Source organism: Bos indicus x Bos taurus, chromosome 6 (genome assembly GCF_003369695.1).
Source record: "Bos indicus x Bos taurus breed Angus x Brahman F1 hybrid chromosome 6, Bos_hybrid_MaternalHap_v2.0, whole genome shotgun sequence".
NCBI classification, from domain to species: domain Eukaryota; kingdom Metazoa; phylum Chordata; class Mammalia; order Artiodactyla; family Bovidae; genus Bos; species Bos indicus x Bos taurus.
The window spans coordinates 4,901,251-4,925,823 of NC_040081.1; the positions used below are offsets into that span (position 1 = coordinate 4,901,251).

Sequence of the window (24,573 nt, forward strand, 5' to 3'; positions counted from 1 at the left end):
GAGTTCTAAAGAATAGGAAGGAGAGATTAGAAAGCCTTCCTCAGTGATCAGTGCAAAGAAATATAGGAAAGCAAGAGAATGGGAAAGACTAGAGATCTCTTCAAGAAAATTAGGGATACCAAGGGAACATTTCATGCAAAGATGGGCTCAATAAAGGACAGAAATGGTAGGGACCTAACAGAAGCAGAAGATATTAAGAAGAGGTGGCAAGAATACACAAAAGAACTGTACAAAAAAGGTCTTCATGACCCAGATAATCACAATGGTGTGATCACTCACCTACAGCCAGGCATTCAGGAATGGGAAGTCAGGTGGGCCTTAGGAAGCATCACTACAAACAAAGCTAGTGGAGGTGATGGAATTCCAGTTGAGCTATTTCAAATCCTAAAAGAGGATGCTGTGGAAGTGCTGCACTCAATATGCCAGCAAATTGGGAAAACTCAGCAGTAGCCACAGGACTGGAAAAAGGTCAGTTTTCATTCCAATCCCAAAGAAAGACAAGGCCAAAGAATGCTCGAACTACCGCACAATTGCACTCATGTTACATACTAGTAAAGTAATGCTCAAAATTCCCCAAGCCAGGCTTCAGCAATACGTGAACCGTGAACTTCCACATGTTCAAGCTGATTTTAGAAAAAGCAAAGGAACCAGAAATCAAATTGCTAACATCCACTGGATCATCAAAAAAGCAAGAGAGTTCCAGAAAAACATCTATTTCTGCTTTATTGAGTATGCCAAAGCCTTTGACTGTGTGGATCACCATAAACTGTGGAAAATTCTGAAAGAGATGAGAATACCAGACTACCTGACCTGCCTCCTGAGAAATCTGTATGCAGGTCAGGAAGCAACAGGTAGAACTGGACATGGAACAACAGACTGGTTCCAAATAGGGAAAGGAGTATGTCAAGGCTGTATATTGTCACCCTGCTTATTTAACTTATATGCAGAGTACATCTTGAGAAACGCTGGGCTGGAAGAAGCACAAGTTGGAATCAAGATTGCCGGGAGAAATATCAATAACCTCAGATATGCAGATGACACCACCCTTATGGCAGAAAGTGAAGAAGAACTAAAGAGCCTCTTGATGAAAGTGAAAGAGGAGAGTGAAAAAGTTGGCTTAAAACTCAACATTCAGAAAACGAAGATCATGGCATCCAGTCCCATCACTTCATGACAAATAGATGGGGAAACAGTGGAAACAATTTCAGACTTTATTTTTTTGGACTCCAGAATTACTGCAGATGGTGATTGCGGCCATGAAATTAAAAGACACTTATTCCTTGGAAGGAGATTATGACCAACCTAAACAGCATATTGAAAAGCAGAGACATTACTTTGCCAACAAAGGTCCGTCTAGTCAAGGCTATTGTTTTTCTTGTGGTCATGTATGGATGTGAGAGTTGAACTATAAAAGAAAGCTGAGTACCGAAGAATTGATGCTTTTGAACTATGGTGTTGGAGAAGACTCTTAAGAGTCCCTTGAAGTGCAAGGAGAACCAGCCAGTCCATCCTAAAAGAAATCAGTCCTGAATATTCATTGGAAGGACTGATGTTGAAGCTGAAACTCCAATCCTTTGGCCACCTGATGTAAAGAGCTTACTGATTTGAAAAGACCCTGATGCTGGGAAAGATTGAGGGCAGGAGGAGAAGGGGACAACAGAGGATGAGATGGTTGGATGGCATCACCGACTCGATGGACATGGGTTTGGGTGGACTTCGGGACTTGGTGATGGACAGGGAGGCCTGGCGTGCTGCAGTTCATGGGGTCACAAAGAGTCAGACAGGACAGAGCGAATGAAGTGAACTGAACCCTTGATGATAGTCGGTTATTATTTTTAGGAGTAGGAATGATATTTACAGAAGCTATTTAGTACACATCAGTCTGCTGGATCTGTGTACTAACAGCAGAGAAGACAAAAAGTTTTCAGAAAGAACTCACCCAGTTGTGAAAGATTGAGTTTCAATTTACTTACTGAACAAAACTGTATCTGATGAAAAGGGTAAAAATGCTAATTTTATGATTTCTTCCTTTTTTAACCTTTTACACAGACCTAGTTTTTGTCACTACACTACGACTTGAGTACATTCAAATATTGTGAGATGTCTGCCAGGACAACTGTGGAATCCTCACCTGTGAAAATAGACAGGCTGCTTTTTTTAGCATTTGAAGTTTGAAAGTGGCAGGTTTATGCTACTAGCCCCTTCCCATCTGTGCAGTGTGTTGATTCAGAGAGGTAATTTATATTGATGATATGAATTCCTCTGACTTCTGCCCACTCCTTGATGGTTTTGTTTCCCCTGCTGACATGAACTTGGCTGGAATGACCGCTGTGTTGGTCATGGGTGAATTGGTTGCATGTGTGATAGCACCTTTCTGCTGTGTTCTGATTATTTTCAAAATTGTGTAATGGGATAAGTATGTTACTCCTTCACAATTAAATACCTCTTTTCTGAGGCTTTGCATTTACATAATCCTTTCTCCTGGAGACCTCTGAATAAGCTTTATGGTTTTATTCAAGATGGATTATACTTGCAGCCTTCACATCTGTCAGAAAGCATGCTTGTTATTTTTGGAAGTAGGCAAGTTGAATCAAGTAAATTCTCTGTGGACTGATTGTATCTTCCTCTTAAATGTCATCTGTGACTATATTGAATTCTCATTGTCATTATTCGCAGTACCCCTATGTTATGCCCCCTAAATGGCAGGGATATTTGGTGTGTGCTGAATGTGCTCTGTGCTCAGTCGTGTCCGACTCTGCCGCCCCCATGAACTGTAGCCCACCAAGTTCCTCTGTCCATGGGGATTCTCCAGGTAAGAACATGGAACAGGTTGCAATTCCCTCCTGCAGCTGGTCTTCCCCACCCAGGGATCAAACCTACATCTCCTACATTGGCAGGCAGATTCTTTTACTGCTAAGCCATCTGGGAAGCCCTGTGCTAAATACCATATTTCAGCTTGTGTAGCCATGAAAGCTCAGGTTAATAGATAAGTACCCCCAAGTCCGTCTCCTCCCTCTGCCCTGTCTTTGCTTTGGACTCTCTTGAGGATAAGGGCCACATTTTAAACTTCCTGTGTTTCCCACAGTTCCTAACACAGTGTCTTGCTCATTACACCTGGGGACTTTCGCTGATAAGTTTATCCTCAGATACATCATCATCTAATCATGGCAATTGTCTTGATTGCTGTCAGCTCACTTATAAAGCTTGAAATATTTAAATTAATTGGTTTTTAACCTTAAAATACTAATTCAGATATAAGAAGGAACCTTTTTAGAGGAAGTGGTTGCTGTTTTTCTCCCTAAATTTGCCTTTAGAGATGGATTACTGTGGCTGAGGCTATACATTTCTTAGGATCATTCCATTGGTAAATGAAGCTCCCTGGAACATGCAGAAATAATATTAGGCTGTCTTAAAATTGTAAGACTTACTTTGATTTTCTGTAGCAGATTTTGGGGATATAACAAATAACAGTGTTGAAGATGGTATGTGACAAGAGGAAGGCAGGTGCGTCACAACCTGTCATGGAATTGTGACCTCACAACTCTTGACAATTTGTTCTCCTGGTTGGGTTCCATTTAAGTTGTTATTTGAAATTCAGCATTTTTGCCTCGAACACAAAATTTATATTTTACATCGTATTTATTTTCCTTCTGTTATCTTTCCTTTATGTTTTCATTGATTTGCATTTAATCGTGAAGTTTAAAGGTGATGAGCATAATTTTTTCCTTATTATAAAATTTTCATTTTTATATGATTAGTTGTCTTTTGTATGATTTTTGAGGATAAAGAAACTAAACAGTTATTATGCAGAGAAATACTTTCCCTTTAGATAATTTAAATAATACTCTTTCACTTAACCAGTATTCCTTTTCTTCCAAAGATTACAAAGAAATTTCTTTACCGGGCACAGATCTCGTATTAGTCTCAGAATTTTTATCAGCAAATATGTTTTCATCTCCTTTTGAACTCCATGTGTATGAGAAAAACACTGTTGTCCAAAAGAAGACTCCTTTCCGTTTTCAGAGCTGGGGTCTCAGACTGTGTTGTATGGTATGACTTTTGATAGCCAGCCACTGACTTAGGTTTCTTATTCATTGTCGTATAGTGTTATGCTTCAGTGTGTTCTGTGCCACTGGAATAGGGATGTTGGAACATGATGTGATGATTGGGAAATGTATTAATTGAAGGCAGAATGATTTCATACCTACATAACCAAAAGCCTAAATTAAAAGGGCTTAAACTGCGATGTTTATTAAGTCCTATGACAAGACTTTCCGAGGTCAGGCCAACCTGAGATGGGTTCACGCAGGGGCTCAGCAGGGTCTTCCGTAGCCCAGGGCCTCCCATCTCTCCTGCTGTCCTCCCCCGGATCCTCAGGCACCATCTCCACACACAGAGGCCTCAGCAGACAGAAGAGGCCTTCTTCTGAATCCCCTGCAGATTCCCTTTCTCTTCAGTAACCGCCAGCATGACATGTGCTCCAGTCTAAACCTATCCAAAGGAAATGGAGTTGCATTCATTGGCTTAGCCTAGCAGTTCCCACACGGGTCTGCATATGAGAACCTCCTGGGATCCTTTGAAAATGCTGGACCCCAGATCCCATCCCAGTGCAGTCGTACTCCCTGGGGGATGGGTCACCAGCAGGCGCAGGTTTTGAAGCTCCCTGGGTGATTCCAGGGCAGGCCGGATCGGGGCCAAGGCTGCGCCTGATGCACCTTCCCGCTCTTGGCTGAGTTCTCAGTCATCTGTTGTGAGTTTGACCACGGGAGGTGGGGTGTGGGGACAGGGGGCCACAGGGTCACCACAGACCCCAGCCCTGGAGGAAAAGGGGCTTATTTTGAGTTCTGCACTCTCTGTCCTAGCATGTAAACCTTGGTCATATTTTAAACTAATATTTCTGCATATGAGAATAACCATACCAAGTTTGCAGCATTGCTTAACAATTAGTGGGGGGAAATTCCTCCTCTAAATTTCCTAGCACTTTGCCAGCCACAAAGTAGGCAGTCTGTTAGCATGACCACAGTGTCCTTGTGGTAAAGCGTAAGTAATATAAGGGGACATAGAAGTTATTGCTGCTGTTGTAATTATTATTATGATAATTATTACTTGAGAGGATGGAGGACCAAATCAGAAGTTTTCATTGTTGGCTGCACATTAAAAGTATCTCAAGAGCTTTTAAAAAGCGCCAATGCCTGGTCCCACTCAAGACCAGTTAAATCATTCTCTCTGGGGCTAGACCCATCATCAGTATTGTAGAAAAAATTCTCACGTGATTTGAATATGCAGGTAGTTATGAAATTCTCTAGGCTGGAGATTACAAGAGTGAAGGTATGAAGGAAATTCTAGTTCCCTTGGCTTATCTGACTGTCCCAAATGGACCAGGTTGAGTGCCCCCTCTGGTGGCAAGAAAATACGGTTTGTGAGCTAGTTCAGACAGTTCTTGGCTTGCTTTATGCCAGGCCAGCTCTTTGTCACCTCTGTGCTGTCAGTGGTAGGACCTTTCTTCCAGCCATGTCATCTCCACACATTATTCTATGGGCCTCCAGAGTGGAGGAATTAAAAAGCCATGGAGCACTTCCTTGTTGCTATTTAAAGTCTATATACAACACTTCAGTATAAAAATTATGTTCTGTTTACCGTGCACATTTTAAATTTTCTGTATGTGGATTGTGCTATATATTTTCCTAGTTTTCAGAAACTGTGTTTTCCATTAGCTACAATGCAAGATCAGTTATGGATATGTTGTGCAGAAACCTGCTCTAAACATTCTCCTAGCTTTCTTCAGACTTCCCTAAGAGTTACAGTTTTTAGGTGCATTGTTTACTAGGCCACGGGTATGTTTTGTCACGTGTTGAAAGATCACACTAGCTATTAAAATAAGATGGTGACTAAAAAGCCACAAAAGCTATAAACATCTGTAAAAGAAGTTTTCTAGGCAAGGCTGCTCATTAGCGGGAACCTGGGAGTGTGTTGATTGTGTGCAGCTGCTGGCCCATGCACGCTCAGAAACGGGACGGTTAGGAGGAACTGTGGGATACACAGCCTGCTGTCTGGCGAGCCCGCCCTGTGCCTTTGTCCTGTGTAATATGACCTGCGGGGCTGCCATCAACCAACCTGCCTCAAAATTCCACCTGCAGTTCGGGTGCAACTTAGATTTTTTATAGAACCAAGTTGTCACCTTTTGGTCACAAAGCTGGTTGTTACTGAGAATCAGGTGGCTCCTACAAACAGTCTGGAAATTTCAGCGTGGGTGTCCCAGTGTCTGCCACGCTGAGAAGCACACGTCCTGGCTGACCTCTGGTCGCGGTCAGGGCTGCTGCAGGGAGCTCCTGGTGCTTCTTGTTCCCCGGAGGGTCTGGCACGTGGAATCCCACGTGAGGTCCAGATGGTGACCCAGGTACATAGATGACCCTGGTCTACAGGAGCACAAGACGCCCCCTGCTCTGGACACATACCTGAGCAAACAAGCTGGGCGTGCGGGGCTGGGAGAACAGAGCTGGGTTTTGGACTCTACTGCTGGCCAGACCGTGTCTTGTGGCTGATATGAGAGGATAGTCAGGGGCGCACTGCGTCGTCTCTGAGAAGCCGTCTCTGAGACAGGGTTTCTGACTTTTGAGGGGGCCAATTTTTACCCAGGTCATCTTCCTGATGTCGAAAGTGGTCCCTCTAAAAAAAAGACAGTCTTTCAGGCAGAATCGTGATGTTTTAAGTTTTAAAATAACATAAAAGCAAAACAACAACAACAACAACAACACCCCTTTTAACTTTTTATGAAGAAAATTTCAAACCTGCAGAAGCAGAGAGAATAGGATAATGCAGCTCCATGTACCCTCGTCCAGGTTCAAACAAATTTTTCTTTCTTTCTCCATTTATCACCTCCTCGCCACCTCCAGCCATGAAGCTTGGAATTTTTATATGTAATATTAAAATGATATTTAATTCAAGAATTAGGTATAATTATATTTTAGAATTGAACACCTGGCTTATGATAAAATGAAATCATGGACATCTTATGATCATATATTTTCATTCTACACTAGTATTATTCAAAGTGTGGCTGAAAAAAATAGTACCAGCCCATAACTCTTTGTTTCTAGTCTGTGATAACTATGAAAATTGTGAGGAAGTGCCTAGAACTTTTATAGCATTTTGACATTGTTGCACATCTAACTGCATGATAATTTTATTTCAGTAATTAAAATGTGTTTTAGAAAAGTATCAGTCATCAGCAACATTGAGAAAAATACAATGTTTGACTGTGGATAGTTTCAAAAGCGCTTATACAGTGCTTCTGTGACTTTTCCACTCAAGATAAATTTGGTATTGGCAAAATCCAGAGATCTTTTTTAAAAAACTTTCTGTTTCATCTTGGATATAGCTGATTAATAGTATGTTTGTTCTCTACATCTGTGTTTGTGTTTCTGCTTTGAAAATAGGTTCATCTGTACCATTTTCCTAGATTCCAAATATATGTGTTAACACATGATATTTGTTTTTCTCTTTCTTACTTACTTCACTCTGTATGATAGACTCTAGGTCCATCTGTGTCTCTGCAAACAACACAGTTTCATTTTTTATGGCTGAGTAATATTCCATTGTATAATATGTACTACATCTTCTTTGTCCAGTCCTCTATTGATGGACATTTAGGTTGCTTCTATCTCCTGACTATTTTAAATGAACAATGGGGTATATGTGTCTTTCTGAATTGTGATTTTCTCAGGATATACACCCAGGGATAGAATTACTGAGTCATATACTAGCTGTGTTTGTAGTTTTATAAGGAACCTCCATACTTTTCTCCACAATAACTGTTCCAGTTTACATTTCCAACACCAGTGTAAGGGATTGCTTTTTCTTCACACCCTTTCCCACATTTATTGTTTGTAGATTTTTGATGATAGCTATTCTGACTGGTGTGAGGTGAAAAACTTACTGTAGTTTCGATTTGGATTTCTCTAATAATTAGTGATGTTGAACATCTTTTCATGTGTTTGTTGGCCATTTGTATGTCTTTGGTGAAATGTTTATTTAGATCTTCTACTCATTTTTTGATTGGGTTGTTTGATTTCTTGATGTTGAGCTGCATGAGCTGTTTGTGTATTTTGGAGATTGATCCCTTGTTAGTTGCTTCATTTGCAAATATTTTCTACCATTCTGAGGGTTGTCTTTCATCTTGTTTGTGGTTTCTTTTGCTGTTCAAAAGCTTTGAAGTTTTGCTGCTGCTGTTGCTGCTAAGTTGCTTCAGTCGTGTCCGACTCTGTGCGACCCCATAGACGGCAGCCCAACAGGCTCCCCCATCCCTGGGATTCTCCAGGCAATAACACTGGAATGGGTTGCCATGTCCTCCTCCAGTGCATGAAAGTGAAAACTGAAAGTGAAGTCGCTCAGTCGTGTCTGACTCTTCCTGACCCCATGGACTGCAGCCTACCAGGCTCCTCCATCCATGGGATTTTCCAGGCAAGAGTACTGGAGTGGGGTGCCATCGTTTTGCTAGGTCCCATTTATCTTTGTTTTTATTTTCTTAACTCTAGAAGGTGAGTCAAAAAGATCTTGCTGTGATTTATGTCAAAGAGCATTCCTTCTATGTTTTTCTCTAAAAGTTTTACACTATCTATCTTTATGTTCAAAAGTCTCCAAGCAAGGCTTCAGCAATATGTGAACGATGAACTTCCTGATGTTCAACCTGGTTTTAGAAAAGGCAGAGGAACCAGAGATCAAATTGCCAACATCCGCTGGATCATGGAAAAAGCAAGAGTTCCAGAAAAACATCTATTTCTGCTTTATTGACTGTGCCAAAGCCTTTGACTGTGTGGATCACCATAAACTGTGGAAAATTCTGAAAGAGATGGGAATATCAAACCACCTGACCTGCCTCTTGAGAAATCTGTATGCAGGTCAGGAAGCAACAGTTAGAACTGGACATGGAACAATAGACTGGTTCCAAATAGGAAAAGGAGTACGTCAAGGCTGTATATTGTCACCCTGCTTATTTAACTTCTATGCAGAGTACATCATGAGAAACGCTGGACTGGAAGAAACACAAGCTGGAATCAAGATTGCCAGGAGAAATATCAATAACCTCAGATATGCAGATGACATCACCCCTGTGGCAGAAAGTGAAGAGGAACTCAAAAGCCTCTTGATGAAAGTGAAAGTGGAGAGTGAAAAAGTTGGCTTAAAGCTCAACATTCAGAAAACGAAGATCATGGCATCTGGTCCCATCACTTCATGGAAATAGATGGGGAAACAGTGTCAGACTTTATTTTTTTGGGCTCCAAAATCACTGCAGATGGTGACTGCAGCCATGAAATTAAAAGACGCTTACTCCTTGAAAGGAAAGTTATGTCCAACCTAGATAGCATATTGAAAAGCAGAGACATCACTTTGCCAACAAAGGTCCGTCTAGTCAAGGCTATGGTTTTTCCTGTGGTCATGTATGGATGTGAGAGTTGGACTGTGAAGAAAGCTGAGCACCAAAGAATTGATGCTTTTGAATTGTGGTGTTAGAGAAGACTCTTGAGAATGCCTTGGACTGCAAGGAGATCCAACCAGTCCATTGTGAAGGAGATCAGCCCTGGGATTTCTTTGGAAGGAATGATGCTAAAGCTGAAACTCCAGTACTTTGGCCACCTCATGCGAAGAGTTGACTCATTGGAAAAGACTCTGATGCTGGGAGGGATTGGGGGCAGGAGGAGAAGGGGATGACAGAGGATGAGATGGCTGGGTGGCATCACTGACTCAATGGACATGAGTCTGGGTGAACTCCGGGAGTTGGTGTTGGACAGGGAGGCCTGGCGTGCTGCGATTCATGGGGTCGCAAAGAGTCGGACACGACTGAGCGACTGAACTGAACTGACCTGATCCTTATATTTAGGTCTTTAATCCATTTTAAGTTTGTTTTTGCATATAATGTTAGAGAATGTCCTAATTTCATTTTTTTTTAATGTGTAGCTGTCCAGTTTTGCAGGCACCACTTCTTGAAGAGGCTGTCCTTTCTCCACTGTATATTCCTGCTTCCTTTGTTATAGATTAGGTGACCATAGGCATGTGGGTTTATCTCTGGGCTTTGTCAAGGTGATGCAGTTGGTAAAGAATCTGCTTGCCAGTGCAGGAGATGCAAGGGACACAAGTGTGATCCTCGGGTTGGGGAGATCCCCAGATAAGGGTATGGTAACCTACTCCAGTATTCTTGCCTGGAGAAGTCCATGGAGAGAGGAACCAGACAGGCTGCAGTCCATGGGGTCGGAAATAGTCGGACACGACTGAACATGCATGTCTTGTTAAGGTGCAGGCTGGACAGAAGCTAAAATCATCTGTAAATTATCTGGAGGCACCATATCCACTCTGGAAATTAGTGAGACATTTTGCAGATGGAAAAGTTTGAGGGTTATATGACATTGCCTGAAATCCTTTAAAAATATAATGCAGGCCTTTTATTTACAAGTATCCCATTTTATCTCTGCCAAGTTTATAGTTTTTTCAACAGGAGGAGGTCAACCACTGCTATGTTGCTGTTGCTGTTCAGTCACTAACTTGTGTCCAACTCATTGTGACCCCATAGACAGTAGTACACCAGTCTTCCTTGTCACCTAGAGTTTGCTCAGACTCATGTCCATTGAATCAGTAATGTCATCCAACCATCTCATTCTCTGTCGTCTCCTTCTCTTCCTGCCTCATTCTTTCCAGCATCAGGGTTTTTTCCAGTGAGTAGGCTCTTCATTCACATCAGGTGGCCAAAGTACAGGGTTGATTTCCTTTAGGATTGACTGGTTTGATCTCCTTGCTCTCCAGGGGACTCTCAAGAGTCTTCTCCAGCACCACAATTCAAAAGCATCAGTTTTTCAGTGCTCAGCCTTCTTTATGGTCCAACTAGGACATCCACACATGACTACTGGAAAAACCATAGCTTTGACTACATGGACCTTTGTCAGCAAAGCAGTATGTCTGCTTTTAGGTCTTGTCTAGGTTAGTCATAGCTTTCCTTCCAAGGAGCAAGTGGCTTTTAATTTAATGCGAGAAAATAAAATCTGCTTCCACTTTTTACCCTTCTATTTGCTATGAAGTGATGGGACCAAATGCCATGATCTTTGTTTTTAGAATGTTGAGTTTTAAGCCAGCTTTTTCACTCTCCTCTTTTACCCTGATCAAGAGGCCCTGTAATTCTTCTCCACTTTATGCCATTAAAGTGGTATCATCTCCATATCTGAGGTTGTTGATATTTCTCCCAGCAATCTTGATTGCAGCTTGTGATGCTTCCAGCACAGCATTTGGCATGATGTACTCTGCATATGGGCTTCCCTGTTGGCTCAGACAGTAAAGCATCTACCTGCAATGTGGGAGACCTGGGTTCGATCCCTGGGTCGGGAAGATCCCCTGGAGAAGGAAATGGCAACCCACTCCACTACTCTTGGCTAGAAAATCCCATGGATGAAGGAGCCTGGTAGGCTGCAGTCCATGGGGTTGCAAAGAGTCGGACACGAATGAGTGACTTCACTTTCACTCTGCATGTAAGTTAAATATGGGTGACAATAAATAGCCTTGACATACTCCTTTTCCAATTTTGAACCAGTTTGTTGTTCCACATCCACTTCTAACTGTTGGTTGTTACCTGCATACAGATTTCTCAGGAGACAAGTGAGGTGGTTTGATATTCCCATTTCTTTAAGAATTTTCTGCAATTTGTTGTGATCCAAGCAATCAAAGGCTTTAGCGTAGTCAGTGAAGCAGAAATAGATGTTTTTTTTCTGGAATACTCTTGCTCTCTCTATGATCCAGAGACTATTGGAAATTTGATCTCTGGTTCCTCTGCCTTTTCTAAACCTAGCTGGTACTACTGAAAGTACTTGGTTCACATATTGCTGAAACCTAATTTGAAGGATTTTGAGCATGACCTTGCTAGCATGTGAAATGAGGTGCATTTGTACCATGGTTTGAATATTTTTTGGCACTGCCCTTCTTTGGGATTGGAATGAAAACTGACCTTTTCCAGTCCTATGGCCACTGCTGAATTTTCCAAATTTGCTGACATATTGAATGCCGTATGTTAACAGCATCATTTTTTAGGATTTTCAGTAGTTCAACTGGAATTCCATCACCTCCACTAGCTTTGTTCATGGTGATGATTCCTAAGGCCCACTTGACATCATATTCCAGGATATCTGACTTCAGGTGAGTGATCACACCATGGTGGTTATCTCAGTTATTAAGACCTTTGTTGTATAGTTTTTCTGTGTACTCTTGCCACCTCTTCTTAATCTCTTCTGCTTCTGTTAGGTCTTTACTATTTCTGTCCTTCATTGTGCGCATCCTTGCATGAAATGTTCCCTTGGTATCTCTAATTTTCTTGAAGAGATCTCTGGTCTTTCCCATTCTATTGTTTTCCTCTATTTCTTTGCACTGATCACTTAAGAAGGTGTTCTTACCTTTCCTTGATATTCTCTGGAACTCTGCATCCAGTTTGGTGTATTCTCTTTCTCCCTTGCATTTTGCTTCTGTTCTTTTCTCAGCTATTTGTAAGTCTCCTCAGAAAACCACTTTGCCTTGTATTTCTTTTTCTTTGGGATGGTTTTGGTCACTACTTTCTGTACAGTGTTATGAACCTCCGTCCACAGTTCTTCAGGCATTCTGTCTACCAGATCTGATCCCTTAAATGTATTTGTTACTTCCACTGTATAATAAAAAAAAATTGATTTAGTTTATACCTGAATGGCCTACTGGTTTTCCCTACTTTCTTCAGTTTAAGCAATAAGGATCTGATGGTCTGAGCCACAGTCAGCTCCCAGTCTTGCTTTTGCTGACTGTATAGAGCTTCTCCATCTTTGACTGTAAAGAGTATAATCAGTTTGATTTCGATATTGACCATCTGGTGATGTCCATGTGTAGTCGTCTCTTGTGTTGTTGGAAGAGAGGACATTTACTATGACCAGTGTGTTCTTTTGACAAAACTGGTAGCATTTGCCCTGCTTCATTTTGTACTCTAAAAAACCAAACTTGCCTGTCACTGTATCCAGGTATCTCTTGACTTCCTACTTTTGCATTCCGATAGCCTGTGATGAAAAGAACATCTTATTTTGGTCTTAGTTCTAAAAGGTCTTGTAGGTGTTCACAGAACCATTCAACTTCAGCTTCTGGGACATAGACTCGGATTACAGTGACGTTGAATGGTTTACCTTGGAAATGAACTGAGATCATTCTGTTGTTTTTGAGATTGCACCCAAGTACTGCATTTTGGGGTCTTTTGTTGACCATGAAGGCTACTCCCATTTCTTCTAAGGGATTCTTACCCCACAATAGTAAATATAATGGTCGTCTGAATTACATTTGCCTATTCCAGTTCATTTTAGTTCACTGATTCCTAAGATGTCGATGTTCACTCTTGCCATCTCCTGCTTGACCACATCCAGTTTTCCCTGATTCATGGACCCTAACATTCCAAGGCTCTGTGTAGCGTGGTTCTTTACACCATTCAACTTTGCTTTCACCAGCAGGTACATCCATACTGAGCATCATTTCTGCTTTGGCTCAGCTGCTTTGTTCTTACTGGACCTATCAGGAAGTGCCCTCCACTCTTCCCCAGTAGCATATTGGTTACCTTCCCATCTGGGAGTCTCATCTTCTGGGACACATTTTTTTTTTTTTGCCTTTTCATACTATTAATGGGGTTCTCATAGCAAGAATACTGGAGTGGTTTGCCATTCCTCCTCCAGTAGACCACATTTTGTCAGACCACTTCTCACTATGACCCGTGCATCTTGAATGAGCCTGACAATATGGCTCACAGCTTCATTCAGTTACGCAAGCTCCTTTGCCACGACAAGGCTGTGATCCATGAATGGGATCCACTGCTATAGCAGCTGAGAGAGTGGAGAACTAAAAACTTAGAGAATTTTTATTTAGATATTTCATATCTAAAAAATTTATAACTTACCAAAATGAAATTCATGCATCTCAGAGTTTCATAATTCATATATAAGAAATTCATGAACCTCTGCTTCATGAGGGGTTTTGGATTTCTTTTTAAGCTTAGATACAGGAGATGATTATCTGGTAAAGCCTTTTTTCCTGAACTCTAACAGGGTAGACACTAACAGCTGTGTGTGTGCTGTGCTTAGTCGCTCAGTCATGTCTGACTTTTTGCAGTCCTATGGACTGTAGTCTACCAGGCTCATCTGTCTGTGGGGATTCTCCAGGCAAGAATACTGGAGTGGGTTGTCGTGCCTTCTTCCAGGGTGTCTTCCCAACCCAGGGATCGAATCCAGGTCTCCTGCATTGCAGGTGGATTCTTTACCAGCTGAGCCACAAGGCACTGGAGTGGGTAGCCATTTCCCTTCTCCAGTGGATCTTCCTGACTCAGGAATTGAACCAAGGTTTCCTGCATTGCAAGTGGATTCTTAACCAGCTAAGCTACCAGGGAATAGCTAGCTGTAAGTTACCTTAATCTACAAAAAGTAATCAAATGAAATTTGTAACAAAAGATAATTTAATTTTTACACATGTGTGTGTATGAGAGTGAGTCAGAGACACTTGTTTCTATATCTGATTCCTCCCCGTGAGTTTCTTTTAAATTGACCTTGATATGCAAGTTGCTCACATGGAAATTATTTCATTAATAGCAGAGACACTCTTGGTCTCGTTGCAGCTTTGAGCAAGACAAATAGAAAAAAGCTTTGTCCATCAAGTGCATTCATGTAAGATATAACAACTGAGTGTTTAACAGGTTGAACCCACTCATAAGCAAACTGTATGTTTAGAACACCACAGACTCTGACAGTCCTCACCATATATCAATAGTTATCCTGGGTTCTTTTAATTGCTTACTAGGTTTTCTTTTTAATTGTATTGGAGTCAGGCTACCAGTGCCATGAAAAAGTTATTAATCAACATTGCATGATTTTCTGACATTGTTTATATTGACCTCTGACAACGAGGGAAAATGCTCATTTATGATATGTCATGTTTCTGTTTGATATGGCCTAGCCTGGAGAATCCCAGGGATGGGGGAGCCTGGTGGGCTGCCGTCTCTGGGGTTGCACAGAGTCGGACACGACTAAAGCGACTTAGCAGCAGCAGCAGCAGCAGCATGAAAACAGTCCTAGGGAACCTTCGGGTGATGTGTCTGCAGCATGTATATAGTCTATCCATGATCCTCCTTGTCTTTGGTAGTCCGTGTGATAGTGGGGCATGCTTCTTTACCTCCTGGCAAGCAGTTCTTAACTACGAGGAAGCCTCCAATAAATTTCTGTTTCAAAGAACTTCAGCACTCAGATCCCTGCAAAATTTACAAACAGTGTGACTTTTTCTTTCTACAGAGCCCTCTCATGATGTTAATTTTTAAAATTCAGTTTGTTTTGGCAAAAATGTAACATTTGAAGTTTCTGTTCTTTTAAGAGATGGGTATTTGCTCAAAAATATGACCTTTCATTAGCTGCATCACAAGGTGTAGAGTATAGAGCTTTATAAATCCTACCTTCTGAATGAATTCTGCCAAATGTTATTTGATTAAAGCCTGGCTAATTAGACTGCTGATGAATTCTGCCTTTGATAGATGATGCTGTTTAACTGACAAACAGATTGCCTCCATTTAGTAATGAATCCCCAGTTACAATGACAAAGGACAAGCTATTTGTCAGGTAATCTGTTTAATCATTCAGAAATAGAATTAATCAAGAACCTAATCATTTTGTCTCTAGTTAAATCTAGCTAATGAATTAAAACGTGTGATTTGTACTATTCATTCCACTCCACTCTGAAACAGTGTTATAAACAATTTCCTTACTACTTCTTTGGATTAGATTTTGTGCCCAATTTAAATGTTTCGTAATGGAGAGAAAGAGAGAAGAAGAGCAGTAATGCAGTCGGGATATGACTAATGTTGAAGCGATGGTGCTGTGTGTGTTCTCTGTGGCAGAGGCGCGGCGGGGCCTTCGGAGGCCCAGTGGCAGCCAGATGTGCCCACCCCAGCCACACGAGCCTGCAGGAGGTTTCCTGGCGTGCCCTCGAGAAGGCGAAATTTATTAACAGATACTCTGCTGCCTAACCTGATAGTAAGAAGTCAGAAGCCTGTTATGGCTTCCTAAGCTTTCTCCGTCACATGGGCCCCTGTCTTGTCACCGCTGATTATCCAGCCATCATCTCCAGTGCACCTTATGGCAGGGATAGGCAGTGAAAATTAGAATTGAAGTTCTTGTGCACCCATGCACACAAGCCTGGATTCGTCTGGACTGTTAGGTTAGGGTTAAGTGTACGCAGGAACATTCTAGAGCTGCAAAGATTATTGTCACAATTTTCAGAGAAAGGAAAAGCAATAATAGAGCCCTTGTAATAATACACCCTGGACTACTCAGCTTACTCTCTCTGCTCTCTGTGTTTACCACGTGAAGGGCGGTGTTTCTTTACCTTAGCTTGATTGGGAGGAATGGAAGAAATTAGGAAAGAACAGAGATGAGGGTTTCTTTTTTGAGAAATAAAATGCATTTATTTCCTTCTATTTGAGTTCATTTGATGTTCTTAAATTTAAGATAAGTCACCTGTAATATCCTGGCTCTTCCTGTGGTATAAACACTTCCCTCCCCCCGCCCCCCGCCACCCCCGGCCCAGAGGAGGAAAATTTCTGATCTAAACACTTAGAACTGCATTTTTCCTTTTAAAATTTTTCTTTAAACTGCGCAACAGTTGAAGAGATAATAGATGCTAAGAATAATGCAACTTTTGAAAAGAGATTGCTTTTATTTGGACTAGAGGGGGAAAGCCATAAACATATTCCTTAGATTGCCAAGAAAACACAGTTACTTCTTTGTTGACTGTGTACAGCTAATTAAAATGTATTTTTCATATCCTGAAAGTTAGATGTACAGTTACTTAGATTTCTGGCAATCTGGTAGACTTATATCCTGGAAAAGATGCTCTATACAAAAGACCTGTCAATGCTGGATAAAAATAAAGCAAACAGTAAATATCTGAATCTGTAAAACAGTAAGAGTGATCTCCAGGACGGAACAGACAAAGCTGGAACCTGAGTCCAGAGTGTTGAGGTCAGGCTGAGGATGCAGTACCTTGCAGGGTATCTGTAGTTTCAGTAAACTCAATACTTAATTTTTCACCGTGATAGAAACGGAGACAAGCTTTGAGTTTAGGTTAGAATGCAGGATGGACCAATTATTCCACCATAGTCTAGGATCCCAGAGAGGCTATGCTCAAAATGAAATCGGAGACTGGAAATAATCTACCTTTGACAAACAGAGATGCTTAGGACATTCAGTTGTTTTGAGCTAATTGCTGACTAGAGAAAGAGGTCTCCTTAGAGTTTGTAACCACAGCCTTTCCCTCAAGTGTGTTTGGAGTTCAGACTTAAAATGCTTGCATGGCTAGAAAACCCTCAGGCAAGAAATAAACTTAAAATGGTCTTTGATTGATAGCAGCCTATGGTGCCTGGCAGAAGCAAACACAAAAGCTGTCTGGAGGGACTAATCCTCAATCTAAGGGGTCACAGGATTTTAACAGATAGGGACCACCAAACATGAGCTCATGATTCCAAATTCCAGGAACACCCAAGGAAACAAGAACCATGAGCAGGAGACAGAAGAAACCACAAGAAGCAGAACTGAACTTCAAAAGTACATAAGATAAGGGTTTAATCTGATAAAGAAAATTGTATAAATGCCTAGAATATTTTAAAATAGGAATCAGCATGAAAAAAAGCAAGATTGTATTAAAAATTAAGCATAATTGAAAACAGTTAAATGGAAAGTTCTAGGACTTAAAAATACAATAATGGAAATTAAAAACTCAAATGATCCTGTTAGGTAGTTAAGTTATTCATACCTGAAGAGAACTGATCAACTGATTCTAAAGAAATACATAGAGTACAATAAAAGGAGATGGAAATGGCTAAGACAGGTTGAGAAAAATGAAAAATAAAAAGACCTAATTGAGTTTGTAGGCTTTCATTCAACAAAAATGAGAAACAAAGCCATTTGCCGTCAAAAACAGAATTTACTCTCAGCTGATGCTTGGAAATTCAAATACATAAGAACGCGTGAAAAGTAAAGAAATTGTTAGCGTGTAGATCTTCATGAGCCAGATAATCACGATGGTGTGATCACTCACTTAGAGCCAGACATTCTGGAGTGGGAAGTCAAGTGGGCCTTAGGAAGCATCACTACGAACAAAGCTAGTGGAGGTGATGGAATTCCAGTTGAGCTATTGCAAATCCTAAAAGATAATGGTGTGAAAGTGCTGTACTCATTTTGCCAGCAAATCTGGAAAACTCAGCAGTAGCCACAGAACTGGAAAAGGTCAGTTTTCATTTCAATCCAAAAGAAAGGCAATGCCACTCATCTCACATGCTAGTAAAATAATGCTCAAATTTCTCCAAGCCAGGCTTCAGCAATATGTGAACCATGAAATTCCAGATGTTCAAGCTGGATTTAGAAAAGGCAGAGGAACCAGAGATCAAATTGCCAACATCTGCTGGATCATTGAAAAAGCAAGAGAGTTCCAGAAAAACATCTACTTCTGCTTTATTAACTATGCCAAAGCCTTTGACTGTGTGGATCACAACAAACTGTGGAAAATTCTGAAATAGATGGGAATACCAGACCACCTGACCTGCCTCTTGAGAAACCTGTATGCAGGTCAGGAAGCAACAGTTAGAACTGGACATGGAACAACAGACTGTTTCCAAATAGGAAAAGGAGTATGTCAAGGCTGTATATTGTCACCCTGCTTATTTAACTTATATGCAGAGTACATCATGAGAAACGGTGGCTGGATGAAGAACAAGCTGGAATCAAGATTGCTGGGAGAAATACCAATAACCTCAGATATGCAGATGACACCACCCTTGTGGCAGAAAGTGAAGAAGAACTAAAGAGCCTCTTGATGAAAGTGAAAGAGGAGAGTGAAAAGTTTGCTTAAAACTCAACATTCAGAAAAGTTAACATCATGGCATCCAGTCCCATCAGTTAAGTTCAGTTCAGTTGCTCAAGTGTGTCCAACTCTTTGCGACCCCAAGAATTGCAGCACACCAGGCCTCCCTGTCCATCACCAACTCCTTCATGGCAAATAGAGGGGGAAACAGTGGCTGACTTTATTTTGGGGCTCCAAAATCACTGCAGATGGTGACTGCAGCCATGAAATTAAAAGATGCTTATTCCATGTAAAGAAAGTTATGACCAACCTAAATAGCATATTAAAAAGCAGAGACATTCCTTTGCCAAAAAAGGTCTGGCTAGTCAAGGCTATGGTTTTTCCAGTAGTGATGTATGGATGTGAGAGTTGGACTATAAAGAAAGCTGAGTGCCGAAGAATTGATGCTTTTGAATTGTGGTGTTGGAGAAGACACTTGAGAGTCCCTTGGACTGCAAGGAGATCCAGCCAGTCCATCCTAAAGGAGATCAGTCCTGGGTGTTCATTGGAAGGACTGATGTTGAAGCTGAAACTCCAATACTTTGGCCACCTGATGTGAAAACCTGACTCATTTGAAAGACCCTGATGTTGTGAAAGATTGAAGGTAGGAGGAGAAGGGGACAACAGATGATGAGATGGTTGGATGGCATCACCGACTAGATGGACATGGGTTTGGGTGAACTCCAGGAATTGGTGATGGACATGGAGGCCTGGCGTGCTGCGGTTCATGGAGTTGCAAAGAGTCAGACACGACTGCGCAACTGAACTGAACTGACCTGAGAGCTGAACCACAGTGATTGTGTAAAATAATAATGATTCCATAACAGGCGTTACAAATAAGATACTGAAGCCAGGCTTCAGCAATACGTGAACTGTGAACTTCCAGGTGTTCAAGCTGGTTTTAGCAAATGCAGAGGAACCAGAGATCAAATTGCCAACATCTGCTGGATCATTGAAAAAGCAAGAGAGTTACAGAAAAACATACATTTCTGCTTTATTGAGTATGTCAAAGCCTTTGACTGTGTGGATCACAGCAAACTGTGGAAAATTCTTCAGGAGATGGGAATACCAGACCACCTGACCTGCCTCCTGAGAAACCTGTATGCAGGTCAGGAAGCGACAGTTAGAACTGGACATGGAACAACAGACTGGTTCCAAATACAAAAAGGAGTACGTTAAGGATATATATATATATATATATATATTATATTATATATATATATATATATATATATTTTTATATATATATATAAAGGACTAGACGGACCTTTGTTGGCAAAGTAATGTCTCTGCTTTCGAATATGCTATCTAAGTTGGTCATAGCTTTCCTTCCAAGGAGTAAGTGTCATTTAATCTCATGGCTGCAATCACCATCTGCAGTGATTTTGGAGGCCAAAAAAATAAAGTGTGACACTGTTTCCACATCTATCTCCCATGAAGTGATGGGCCCAGATGCCATGATCTTAGTTCTGTGAATGTTGAGCTTTAAGTCAACTTTTTCACTCTCCTCTTTCACTTTCATCAAGAGGCTTTTTAGTTCCTCTTCACTTTCTGCCATAAGGGTGATGTTATCTGCATATCTGAGGTTACTGATATTTTTCCTGGCAATCTTGATTCCAGCTTGTCCTTCTTCCAGCCCAGCATTTCTCATGATGTACTCTGCATATAAGTTAAATAAGCTATAATATATATATATATATTATATATATATTATATATATATATATAATTATATGTGAGAGTTGGACTGTGAAGAAAGCTGAGCGCCAAAGAATTGATGCTTTTGAACTGTGGTGCTGGAAAAGACTCTTGAGAGTCCCTTGGACTGCAAGGAGATCCAACCAGTCCATTCTAAAGGAGATCAGTCCTGGGTGTTCATTGGGAGGACTGATTCTAAAGCTGAAACGCCAGTACTTTGGCCACCTCATGCGAAGAGTTGACTCATTGGAAAAGACCCTAATGCTGGGAGGGATTGGGGGCAGCAGGAGAAGGGGACAACAGAGGATGAGATGGCTGGATGGCATCACCAACTCGATGGACATGAGTTTGAGTGAACTCTGGGAGTTGGTGATGGACAAGGAGGCCTGGCGTGCTACAGTCCATGGAGCACCAAAGAATCAGACACAACTGAGCGACTGAACTGAACACATAACATAAAAGGGCATTCTGTACAGGGCATGCTAATTAGTACATGGAAAGCATATAAATTTTAGATTATGTTAAACATACATAGTAGGGCTTCCCTGGTGGCTCAGACTAAAGCATCTGCCTGCAATGCGGAAGACTGGGGTTCGATCCCTGGGTTGGGAAGATCCCATGGAGAAGGAAATGGCAACCCTCTCCAGTACTCTTGCCTGAAAAAGTCCATGGATGGACTGAGGAGCCTGATATGCTACAGTCCATGGTGTTGCAAAGAGGTGGACATGACTGAACCACTTCACTTACATAGTAAAAAAAAAATTTTAAGGATAATCACTAAAGTGTGGAAATAGAGTCTGTAAGTTCTATAATAGCACAGGATCAACCCAAACATTTAAGAAAATATAAGGGAGAAAAACTTAGGAAACAGCAAGATAAAAGCAAAGCACAAAATAAAATGTTAGAAACTTATTTAAATATATTATTAATAATGATAAATATTAATAAATAAACATATTTTATTATAATGGTAATATATTCTAACAATATAAATTTTAAATAATAACAAAAAATAATAAAAAGCAAAACTCACTAACGTGAAAAAGTGACATAAGTTTGGATTAAAATTTTCCAGTTGTATGGTATTTACAACAGATGCTCATCGTACCTAAGATATAGACTGTTTGAAATTTAAAAAGATGGAAATACTAGGCAAATACTATTTCCTCTATTTTTAAAGTGAGATATAGTTGACATATAACAACTATATGTTGTGCAACTAAGGTGTGCAACGTTGATTTGGTATGTGTGTATATTGCAATATGATTACATCATAGTGTTAGCGAAAACCTCAATCATGTCATCTGATTATCACTTCTGTGGTAAGAACATTTAGGCTCTAGTCTTTTATCAGCTTTGCAGTATATACTACTGTACGGTTGACTATATTCACATTGCTGTGCATTGAGTCTCCAAACCTACCTTCTAATTCCTAAATTTGTACCTTTGACCAACATTTCAACAAGTCTCCCAACCCTCACAAAATACTAATTTTAAAAAGCTTTTATAGCTATATTATTAACAAATTATTTTAATGTGAAAAAGATGATATAGATAAAGAAGGTCACTTTAAAATGATAAAAGGTCCTATTTTCCACGAGTGTCATAGTTAAATTTATGTGTACTCATTGTGTACATGAGTTTCAAAATTTTTGTTAACTACAGCAATAGAATTCCAAGAATATACTAGATATTGAAGTGTAAAGTTGTTTTTAAAATGATGCATCTTTCTTTAAAAATATGTGTTTATTTGGCTGCTCCGGGTCTTACTTGTGGCACATGGAATCTTTGTTGCCATGAGCAAGCTCATCGTTGCCACACGTGGGATCTTAATTCCCTGACCAGGGATCAAACCTCTGCGCCCATGCTGGGAGCACAAAGCCTTAACCACCGAACCACCAGAGAATTCCCTAAAATGGTTATTCGCTTTGTAGAGCTACTTAGCCATTCCGTTTTCTGGGAATGCTGAAGATGCAATCCCACCTCTAGATATACATACTGTAGGAAATTATGATTGCTCATCTGTGTTCATGGAGAAGGCAATGGCAGCCCACTCCAGTACTCTTGCCTGGAAAATCCCATGGACGGAGGAGCCTGGTGGGCTGCAGTCCATGGGGTCGCTGAGGGTCAGACACGACTGAGCGACTTCACTTTCCCTTTTCACTTTCATGCATTGGAGAAGGAAATGGCAACCCACTCCATTGTTCTTGCCTGGAGAATCCCAGGGACAGGGGAGCCTGGTGGGCTGCCGTCTATGGGGTCGCACAGAGTCGGACATGACTGAAGCAACTTAGCAGCAACAGCATCTGTGTTCAAGTATACACTTGTAAGAATGTTCAGAATAACATTATTTATAAGAATGAAAAATTGGGGAAAACTTAAGTATCCATCTCAGCAGAATGTACATAAGCAAATTGTGGTGTTGCCATTGAATGTAATACTATACTCATTAAGAATGAATAAATAGGAGGTACATGTGTTCACAAAAATATTCCATTTCTTAAGCTAGCTGGTGGGTGTACATATGTGATTATTTACATACTGTTTTGTAGGTCTGAATGTTTTCACAATAGTCTTTTAAATACTAAGGAGAAAATATACATAAAAACATGAAATTTAAAACTATATACATACTACCTCAATTCAAAAAGCATCTATAGCAATATTTTTAAGCTATATTTGAAAAAAAATCTTATTGCAGTTTTACTTTAAAGAAATCTTTTTATCAGTGCTCTGTTTAGTAACTGACCAGCTGTTTTAGTGAAGCAATATGAATAATTTATTTTGCAATTTATTTCAAGCTTAAAAGATGATGACTTGAGTTTCTGGTATCAAAGATGGCTAAGGAATTTGGGTCTTTTTTCCCTTGTTCTGTGGAGACACTCTTTTCCTTAAGAGTCTATGATCAGCTATAAATAATGCCTCACTTTTAAAAGTAATTTAGATTTTTTAAAAGAACATCCTTCCTAGGAAAAAAATACTGGACAATAAAAATGAAAATACTTAAAGTCACAGTCTAGTTCTAAGGTCTTAAATTTACCCTCAAAACTTGTTAAACTTTGGTCTGGGCTTTCATTTCCAGGAGTCCCTTTGAGACAGTGAACAGTTTGCAGCATGTAAGCCAGGGGTCCCAAACTGTTTTGTTCAATGATGCCCTTTTAGCAGGCTCTCCAAGATGAATAGAAAACCTCAGAGTTCAGTCTACCAAGTGGTTAGGTCATAGCAATCCTGCAGAATCTCCCTTTGGACAGTCAGGACTGCATGGAAAGAAAGATAGTGACTCTGATGCTGGAGCTGTGAGCCACCTGGTAGTCTTAAGGCTGCCCAACAGGTTTTGCGTACTCCTGTTTTCCCCTGAAAATTTAGAATTCACGGCACCTCTGAGTATGCTGCCGCACCCTGCAGAACTAGCTAAAATGTGCTCCTGTGTACCCCTTCCTGAGGATGACGCTGCACTCATTCGCATTCCTGGCCTCTTCCCTGACTGCAGGAGAAGCCATACAAGTGCTCAGAGTGCGGCAAGGCCTTCAGCCAGAAGCGCGGCCTGGACGAGCACACGAGGACACACACCGGGGAGAAGCCTTTCCAGTGCGACGTGAGTGTGCCTCCCTGCTTCCTGTGGTCCTCCTGTAACCTCCAGAGACAGGAGATACATTCGTGGGGATGTATCCATGCCTCCTTTTGTGCACGAGTGAGTGAGTGTGTGTGTGTGTGTGTGCGCGCGCGCATACTTTACAGTGCTAGTCTGTCTATTAATGTCTTGTGCTCCTTATTCCTTTTGATTGCATAATCTGTGTAGCCACGTTGTAGCATGTTTTTTTACCCTAGTTTTCTGGCAGTGCCTGAACTTTGATTTTCTTTAAGACATACTTGTACCCTGTTTTAATGCAGTTGAGTTGTTATTCCAAGGTGTAAATGCATGATGACTAAGACAGGTTTCATGTGTCTGGCCAAGTCTTTTGACAGG

General features: G+C 40.9%; 1 protein-coding gene across 9 annotated transcripts in view; it reads left to right on the forward strand.

Moving 5' to 3' along the window:
* Positions 1-24,573, forward strand: part of PRDM5 (PR/SET domain 5) — a 255,174-nt gene that overhangs the window by 211,890 nt on the left and 18,711 nt on the right. For 8 of the 9 annotated variants that reach the window (XM_027543714.1, XM_027543706.1, XM_027543709.1 and 5 more), the window contains one exon: positions 24,097-24,201. The exons of the other annotated variant lie outside the window; for it this stretch is intronic. In XM_027543714.1, coding sequence (XP_027399515.1) covers positions 24,097-24,201 — 105 coding nt within the window. The remainder of the gene's footprint in view (positions 1-24,096; positions 24,202-24,573) is intronic. 9 annotated transcript variants of the gene reach the window in all.